Source organism: Xenia sp. Carnegie-2017, unplaced genomic scaffold (assembly GCF_021976095.1).
Source record: "Xenia sp. Carnegie-2017 unplaced genomic scaffold, XeniaSp_v1 HiC_scaffold_3, whole genome shotgun sequence".
Lineage (NCBI taxonomy): Eukaryota > Metazoa > Cnidaria > Anthozoa > Malacalcyonacea > Xeniidae > Xenia > Xenia sp. Carnegie-2017.
Window position 1 is genome coordinate 6855680 of NW_025813493.1, and position 10027 is coordinate 6865706.

Genomic DNA, 10027 nt, shown 5'->3' on the forward strand with positions numbered 1-10027 from the left:
ATATGTTCAATTTTTGCTTTATAAAGTACTGTTTCATTAACTAAAAAAAATCATTACTTTTATTCAAATGCCAAAGGTCAAAGTAGAAGGTAATACTTGGACAATTCTCTCTCATATGTTTGGCAATTAACATGAAGATTGGAATATTGCGAGATTTAAAAAAATCCATTGATCTTTTAAATCCCTCAAACTCCATACCAGTGCTATTTCCAACTTAATTTCTCTACAAAATAGCAAATAGGTAAATAATTTTGAAGAAGAAAATCACATAATTCAAAGAAATGTACCTGCACAAGTGAAAAACTAATGGTTTGAGGTACTGTGCAACAGAATGTTGTATATGCACAATATTTAGCACTATGTCCCATGAAATCGTGTCTTCCACCCCCAGCAATTGCAATTGGCTGTTTACATGCCATCACTTTCTCTATCAAACTCTCTTCGTATTTTTTCCAGTAGATCACCAATGCAGGATACAGTTTTTCCTACACAAAATTTTAAAAAGACTTTCAAGCTTTTCATTTGATTGTAGTAATTTCTTTACATCTTTCTTTTACACTATCGGATAAGTCTTACTTACACACTGTTGAGAGAAGTATGTACTCAATGAAATGCATCCCAATCCCATGTGCTGTAGAACTCTGATCACCTTTGTCGCAGAGGTTCTAGCAGTCACAATACCAAATGACAATAGCAAATTTCCAGCAGGAATGGAAATCCCAATCATGACTGGTTAATTATTCCATGTGTGTCTGCTCCACATTTTTGATTGGAACAACTAACTTTCACTTTTGCCATTGAACCATTTTGCAATAACTCAACAAGAACATCGTCTGATTTGCAAATTGGGCAAAATTTAAAAATTGCAAACAGTTGGGTGAAGAACACAATGAATTTTTTTCTGTTCTTAGGTGTGTGTCTTTGTTGAGCACTCTACAAAAGAAAAAAACTCAATTTATGAAATGCAATAGTAGCTATCAATAAATACAATTACATACTGGCACACACTTTTTGTATCATCAAGGTAGTGACTGATTAAATAAGCTGTTTAACTTTGATTTATTTAACAATCACCACTATTTTAACATTGTAATGGTGATTGATAAATGACAGTTCTCATCCAAAAATTGTTACCTTTTAAATGTTCTTGGCTGCTCTGATTCAGAGTCAACATCCTTGTCACTAGATGTGATTATCTCTTCTGTCTCAGTCTCATAACTTTGTTCAGCACCAAGATCACTCTCTGAGTCTGAGTCACCACTAAGATCATTTGCGTCCAAAACCTCCTCAGCAGGACAACTATCAAGATCAACCACTTTGCTACTATTTGATGATTCTTTATTGCTGCTGTTGTTGTCCTACTAATCTATGAAATAAGATACTTCAGTAATGGGCAGCTACACAAGGTTGATTAAATCCATATTTCTTAGTAATTAACTTCAATAATTTTCTGGGGGTGCATGTAAGCTTACTTGGTAGTATTGTAGAAATTGAGGTTATTAAACATGGCTGATCCTATTATGTTGGCAAATCTTCTCTTGACCTAGAATCATACATGAAATAAAATTAACAGGCCCATCATCTTAAAAAACACTTACCCACTGCAAGCATATCCATTTTAGAACTGCTTGCATAAGTTCAGCTAAACTAAAGCTTATGCTTTAAAACAAGCCATAAGTTCCTGTAACGACGTTTCTCTTTTTCAAGTTTTAAACAATTTTGGCATTGTAATTCACATTGCACAGCTACTTTTTAGATTAGAAACAACAGCAATACATATACAAAACAATAATTCACATTAACCCTTACAGCATTGGCGTAATAATCATATAAGTTTACCTTCTCTAATACAGGCTCATCACAAGTTGTTTCTTCTATTTGCTCTTGAGGTTCACTACTTGTACTGGGAATATTTTCTGACTCAACCTCTCTTTTATAATCAGACATCCACTTTCTTTTCATCTAAAATGGCTTATATTTATGAAATATACTCTCACACAAATTTTAGGTAAAATTTAAATATGCATATGTATAATTTTTAACGTACAGTGCCGCTCGCGTATTTGTTCACATACGGTACGCGAATCAAATGCGTATGATACGAGAGCGATACGCGTATGATACGAGAACGATACGCGTATGATACGAGAGCGATACGCGTATGATACGAGAGCGATACGCGTATGATACGAGAACGATACGCGTATGATACGAGAGCGATACGCGTATGATACGAGAGCGATACGCGTATGATACGAGAGCGATACGCGTATGATACGAGAGCGATACGCGTATGATACGAGAGCGATACGCGTATGATACGAGAGCGATACGCGTATGATACGAGAGCGATACGAGAGCGATACGCGTATGAAACGAGAGCGATACGCGTATGATACGAGAACCATACGCGTATGATACGAGAACGATACGCGTATGATACGAGAATGATACGCCTATGATACGAGAGCGATACGCGTATGATACGAGAACAATACGCGTATCATATGCAAAATTATGTTAACAAATACGCGATACGCGTATGATACGAAAACGATACGCGTATGATACGAGAGCGATACGCGTATGATACGAGAACGATATGCGTATGATACGAGAACGATACGCGTATGATACGAGAGCGATACGCGTATGATACGAAAACGATACGCGTATGATACGAGAGCGATACGCGTATGATACAAGAACGATATGCGTATGATACGAGAACGATACGCGTATGATACGAGAACGATACGCGTATGATACGAGAACGATACATGTAAGATACGAGAACGATACGAGTATGATACGAGAATGATACGCCTATGATACGAGAACAATACGCGTATCATACGCAAAATTATGTTAACAAATACGCGAGCGGTACTGTACTCACCATTCTGCGATCTCTTGTTGTAAGTTAATTGTCTTCTTTTTGAGGATAAATGCTCGGCTAAGCAACGATTCCGAATTCGTCTCGAACGAGTCGAGGTGCAAAATTACTTTCTGATTCAGAAAGCGAGCCGAATTGCCGAGAAAACGAATCTTTTGTGAAGTGTTCCGAGCAAACTGCGGAATTCTTTGTAGGGACCCATTTATCGCGAGTAGCTTTCGCAAAGTTGACCCAACGCTTTCTCCTACGCTTAGCTTCGCTTCTTTCGTCGTTAAAAAATGGTATGCGATGAAGTGAAATGCCTTTCTCCGAACTGGCTACGTTAGAACAACCAAAAACTACACATCGATCTGGCATTTTTGTGTTTGTTTAAGTGTTTTATGCATAAACAGTGTAAGTTGTTTTGGTAGTCAGTCTGTGTTCCTTAAATGACGTCACAAGTAAGCCCCATGCCACGGATTAAAGCTCTCGACATTTTTTACAAAACCAAAACATTTTTTACAAAATTCAGGATTTATTCGCATCTTTGCCGAAAGATAACTAAAAAACGAAAAAAGTTCTACAAATTTTGTATTTGTACTGTTTATTCAAACTCTATTTGAGAATAAAGACTAAAAATAGTGACATAGACAACAAAAAGACCACACAGAAAAGAGCTGTATGTTTATAAAAATCATAGCAACAATTATGATAAGTAAAGCATATTCAACAACAATTCAGATTCAGCTTGGTTTGAATTAAGCCTGAGGTGCTGGAACTTCTTGGATCACAATTCGAGAGACTGTTTGCCATCCACTGTAGGCATCTGCATTGGAATATCCCTGACAATTACCGACATAGAATCCAACATTAACAGTACCCATATCGATGTTGCCACAATATCCCTCGATATGACGATGACGATGAATATCATGTGTTCCTCTACCTTTCCTAATGTAGAGGATTCCTTCAATTGTAGGATTACATTCTTTTCCGTTGAATTTAAAATACCATCGCTTGCAACACGTGTCGCAGTTGTAAATACGGAGGGTACCGGCGTAGAACACGCGAAGATAAGTATTGTCACGTTTTTTCTTAAAACTGCATATCTAGAAAAGAAAAATAACACAGTAGTATACATCTGGTATGAGTGACAACATATTGCTTCTACTTTATAGGACAAAATGGCTGTTTTAAAAAGGAAAAGTATATGCTTTAAAAAAGAAATCTGACTAATATAACATCACTTAGAAATTTGAAATGATTGATGAAAAGCACAATTCAATAACATAACTTATTTTGTTATAATATTAGCCAGCAAAGTGCTTCTAAAAGAGACATTCAATACAAAAATGACGTATTAAAAGAAATATTTATTTAGTAGCGTAACGTTTCGTCTTGACTCTCAAGACAGAGAGTTACGCTACTAAATAAATATGCGTCATTTTTGTATTGAATGACTCTTTAAAAGCACTTGCTGGGCTTTAATATTTATAACAAGAATTCGCTTCCGCCTGGTATTTCCGGGTCACAACACATAACTTAATTAAACCCATATTATGAATGGTGTTTTTGAATGCCATGCACAAATGGAAAAGAGATATAATTTATCTTTGTTTCTATCTAGCCTAAAACTGAAAAAACATCAAAAGAGATTTAGTGACAAAATGACACATTCCAAATGCAGCTAGGGTACGTCAGATTACATTGCAGCAATTATGTTGAAATTCAAGATAAATGAAACGCTTTTATGCTCGTTAAATTTGTGCTCTAAAATGTTTTTTAAAATATAAAAACGAACAGTGTTGTTAAAATTGCTATATATATATGAAAAAAAAAACAAGCTGCTTCCAGGGGCCACACAAGATTTATAATTGGGGGGGGGCAATATTTATATATTTATATGTTTTAATCTTGTTAATCCATAACCACAATTGATTTCAATAGAAGCTATTAAGGTAGAACATGCATATATGAATACTTGCCTCGGCCCCCAATTGACAATCTTACGCGGCCTCTGGCCTCACCTAATGTGTTCACACTCACGTGGCTACTCTAGATTGGTTACTGGTTTGATTAAAAGAAAATTCAATCAAAAACGTAATCGAATTGAGTTTTACATGTAGAACTGTAATGATTTTTGCTAAACCACTGCGTACAAGAAAAACACAAAGTATATTATCTTATAAAAGAAAATTGACTTTTGAAGTGTAACAAATTGTGTTATCTCTATACATCATTTGCATTTACTTTCATTTTTGCCAAGCCAGTTTTAATAAAGTGTCTATAATATAGTTCCCAAAATATTTTAAGGTTTTTGTCTTTCACTTCAAAAATCCAAAATTTATAGATTGTTAATATGGAATAAAGTCTTCTACCAAAGCGGAGTAGGAGTTATGTTCACAAATTTCAATATTTAATAAAAAGATTTCAAACTTTATGAGCTTGTACATGTTGTTGATTTTTTTTAATGTGTGCTACAACAAAAAGAAATAACAGAACTAAGTTGAATAAAAATGTGACATTACAATCAACAACGATTTTTTGAAATATATTTGGCATACATATAAAAAAATTTCAAATAAAAATGCAAAGCCTTATCTTTTATTTATGAAGACATATTTTTTCCTTTTTCCTTCTTAAACACAACGAAACATGTCACCATTATAGCACAATATAAAATTGCAATGTCACTGCCTAAATTATTACTAATAATTAATTATGTATAATGATACCTGCAAAATAAAGAATATCTTTGATAATGAACTAATTATTTCAACAAAATTTATAGCGATTATTCACCTTTATAAGTCCATTATCTCGATCATCACTCTTCTTCCAGGAGCATTGCTTCCAGTTGGATTCATTATTAACTCCTACAGGGCCTTGTACACCAGCTTCCCCCTTTTCACCCTTAACACCAGTCCTTCCCATACCACCTTGGAATCCTTTGTCCCCTTTTGTCCCTGATGGACCTATCTTTCCCGGCTTTCCATCACTTCCACTTGCTCCTTTGGCTCCTGGCACCCCATTATGACCTGGAACTCCAGGTACACCAGGAACTCCAGGAACACAAGGCGCAACACAACTGGTTTTGCAAACATTTGATTTCTTGGGAAGACCTCTAGGTAGTCGTGTTTTCTGACAAAATTTAATGAATGAACATGATTAAGTCTCTTAAATGTTGTTAAAGATGTACAGTTAAATATGAATGGTACATAATTATTACTCGTTGTCAATTAATATTTTTAGACTTAAACGAAGTTGATTTTGACCTTCTCATGGACACTGCTCTACGTCCGCTGGTTAACGTCCATGGTTACGACTAATGATAGGTTAAATTTGAGTGCGAGTTTAGAATAGTCAAAAAGTTGAAATAAGTACCTAGAGTAACATACATTATTGCCAAGGATGCTGTTTACAAAAGCAATGAAGGAAAGCTTAAAAACGTTTTTTGAAAATCGATAGATAATCCGTACGTCTTCAATCACCGAATTACGAACTGCATACTTTTCTGATCGTCAGTTATTTTTCATTTTCAAATAAAACATATTTTACAAACCTCTAGGCATAGTGCATATTGTAACGTACAAAGTTTTACAGTGTCATCTATGAGAGTGCTTGGCGTGTCGTAAGCTGTGCTATATTTGAAATCATCGTGTCAATGTGATACGAATTTTTGATGGAAAACGGAAAACTCTGTGTGCTTTGAGAGCTTTGCGCCAACAAAATTTAGTTACTAAGAAGCATTACGCTTCTATTTTCAAAAAAATAGATGGCCATGATTTATATATTTTAAGCTGGAGCTCAGTAAATAATAGATGTACATGACACTGGTATTGCATGCGCTTAGAAGTGAATCTTCTAAGATTTAAGATAAGTTAATGAGGACTCTCGAGCAGGAGCAACCCTCGACCTCCGGTCTCGATTTTGCACTGATCTGCTCTCGAACTCTCCCGACGGTCTCCTCGATTTGCTTAAGCCTGTGCAAACCATTGAACTATAATAGATGGAAGGCTACCTGTAATAGAAAAGCCTAATAATTTTTTGAAGCCAAATTTGAGCAGAAAAGTATTGTGGCATGGAAGGTAATGGGGCATAATCTTTTTTCATCCAATTACGATGCTTCGTATTAAATACCTATTTCGAAATGGAAAATATCAAAGTGTGGAAACTGTGAAAAACAATCATATCGTTGATCGTTCAATTTATACAAATTGGAAACATTGCAGCAAGTACTTGTTTATTTTGAAAAGATTCAACTGGATGTATTCAATAATATACATGCTTCTCCATGAAATATTTGTACATTCACATACTTACAGAAGCCTTTAGTTTGGGGGGATGTGACGAGTATTATCATTTATTATCTAATTTATCTTTTAAAACCAAATCTCGTGTAAAATTGAAATAAAAATTGTGTTTTTCTGTAAAATTGTACTTCCACAGAAAAACATTGATCACAATTGTTTTGGGTGAAAATACATTTACAAAACTGATGTTTGTTAAGAATTTTATATGCCTTTCTATGCTACTTTGAAACAAAAACGCTATGGTTTTTGGCACATTCGCAGACATACCAAAACAAACAATAACAGAAAAATGCCTTCTAGTTATGGTTGGCTATGGCCTCCTTTACAAAAATGAAATTGTCAAGAAATTGTGTATACGTGGTGTTAAGTCTCATTTGTGAACTTTTTGTTTGCCAAATTAAGACAAAAGAGAATTTGCGTTTTGTTTTTGAAGCTTCGTAGTTTGTTCAAGTTATTTTACGCTTCTGTCTATCGGTCGTGTGTTTACAAATGCGTGGAAAGACTGGGCTCTACTGGCGTCAAAATATCGACTGAGGTAGCCTACCATCTATATAGTTCGATGCTGCAAACACAGTAAACATATTTTATTTCTTAAATAACATTCTTTATTACACTGAAGATTTCATCATGAGATGTTGAAACATTTCTATTTTAAAAAACTCGTCGTATTCATTAAATGCGCAAAACATAATAGTTCTTAAAAGAGCTGTTTAAGATAAACAATGCGTACAATAAACGTACTGGATTAAATACGGCATCGTGACTATCAATCACGTTTCTTGTGTTATTCGCCAAACGAGATACAGTTGATGCTTTTATTACATGAAACATTTGCTCTAGCATTATTAAGTGTACATATCCATAATACGTCGAAGGTGCTGAACAGTGAATACAAATTAGCTTTTACGACGAAAGCATTTAAAGTATGTTAGTTGCATTAAAGCTGACGTTACTAAAGAGTAAAAGTTTAAACGCTCGTCACCGAACTATAAAAAGGCTTTAACAGAAACAGCAGTTTAAGTTCGATGCAATAATAAGACGAGTGCGCAACATAAATCTTCTCATATTCCCTGCCTCTTTTTAAAAATCTTATAAATTGTGACGTCTTACCTGGAAAACATCTCACTGGACAAACAAAAATCGAGAATAAACAGCCTTACAATTTATAATATTTACATATATGATTCCTTTCTCGGTGGTTGACTTCTTTATAGTTCCTTTTGTCTGCAGCAGCTCCATAGTGTTTTTACGAGACATTTAAACATAAATATTTCATTGAAGTCGGAGGACTATTACATAACGGACAATAACAGATCTAGGCGCCGTATAAAACAAAAATTTGTAAATGTTGAAGAAATTTTGTGCGAGTTTTTGTTGAAATATTTTGCGATTTATGAATTATATATATTATAGAGGAGTTTTTACTATTGAAATATATAATATCTACTAGTCAATTTTCAGTTTCAACAAGTTTTTGTTAATAATATTGCAGAGTCCAGTGTAATATATTTTGGTAGTCTGATTCTGTGAGCAGAGTCTCATCCAGATGAATAGGACGATCGCACTGATTCGATTAAAGCAATTATATACCTAAAAATCTTTGTGGTTTGAATTATACAGATTATACTTTGGTATATCCGTTTCTGATTCATGTATACAATTCTTCTCTGTATATATTTAAAAATTGGATTTATTTTTCATGCAAGAATCCAAACATTCGTTACAATTATCGATGTTGTTATCTTCTTTATGCAAGTATATTGCTGAAAGGAATAATCATGCACCTAATTTTAGGCGGAAGTACGCTAGTTAAATTGGCGGGGCCTTTTATGACGTTATTGTTTGTGCTGAGACGGTTGCCCAAATTTGTAACATTTCTAAAGGCGTTGAATTAATTAGAGCAGAATAGCACTCTGTAATCTTACAACTTTCTCATTCACGACTACGAAAAGTGAATGATTTCAAACTTGAAATAGTTTTATGAATGAAACATAGTGCATCGTAAAAAAATACAGTATTGTAAAAAATACATTGAGAATCGAAAGCTGTAAACGAGAACACCCAACTCCCAGTGGTGCATCTCTTACAATTTTTACCAATTATTTTAAATTTCAATCCAGCGTATTGCAAGAAAAGATTGCATTTGTAGTAATTTTACGAGATAATAAAAAATTTCTACAACTAGTCAATGTCTCAAAGCCAACACATAAACAAATGTAGAGTATTTTATTTTAAAGAAGAATACGTGCACACTTACACGAATTTTAACAATCAAGACACTTTAGTTTTGAAGTTATATACTTAGTTGACTGTTATTCTGTTTATGATTTGCAAATTAAAAAACACACCATAACCTACTAGTGTTAGTATTGAATACGTACAGTTTCATCTTGAATTTCTTCATTAGATTCAGCCAAATACACGCACAAAGCCATGACCCATAATAGCGTAACTGGTGCAGCAACTTTCATCATTTAGTTGAAATTAAATGTCGTTTTAACCCTAAGGAGAAGTGGACCACAGAAGAATTTTAAAGAACTTGTACGTAGCACTGTTTGCCTTCAACTTAAACCAAATAATGAACAAGTAGCAGATCCCAGCTGAGGCAAAATAAATTTTGGCCGCTAATTTAAAATTTTAATATTTCTATATGAACATCATTGGTTAATAAATTTCTAAAGAATAAAATTCAACCAATCGATAGGCTGGATGGAATTTATTTGTATGTAAGTGCCTGGAACGAGAGCTTTTTCAAACATCACTGAATTTTAATTAATCAAATTTCTATGAGAAATAAAGTCATTTTAATGACTTGGAAAATGTGGAATATTTTTGAGTG

The 10027-nt window shown here is 34.1% G+C and overlaps 1 protein-coding gene across 1 annotated transcript; it reads right to left on the reverse strand.

Moving 5' to 3' along the window:
* Window positions 1-3462: 3462 nt before the first annotated feature.
* Window positions 3463-9776, reverse strand: LOC124454493 (collagen triple helix repeat-containing protein 1-like). The gene is made up of 3 exons (XM_047005298.1): window positions 9570-9776; window positions 5678-6016; window positions 3463-3984 (listed from the first exon to the last, which is right to left on the reverse strand). The coding sequence occupies exons 1-3, from the start codon at window positions 9660-9662 to the stop codon at window positions 3634-3636; spliced, it is 783 nt and encodes a 260-aa protein (XP_046861254.1). The 5' UTR covers window positions 9663-9776; the 3' UTR covers window positions 3463-3633.
* Window positions 9777-10027: the final 251 nt, after the last annotated feature.

Excerpts from the sequence above, each read along its gene's own strand:
- LOC124454493 (XM_047005298.1), bottom strand. The coding sequence starts at position 9,662 with ATGATGAAAGTTGCTGCACCAGTTACGCTATTATGGGTCATGGCTTTG. Across the intron at positions 6,017-9,569 it reads AAGAAATTCAAGATGAAACT|AAAACACGACTACCTAGAGG; the intron begins GTACGTATTCAA and ends AAATTTTGTCAG. Across the intron at positions 3,985-5,677 it reads GAGATAATGGACTTATAAAG|ATATGCAGTTTTAAGAAAAA; the intron begins GTGAATAATCGC and ends TTTCTTTTCTAG.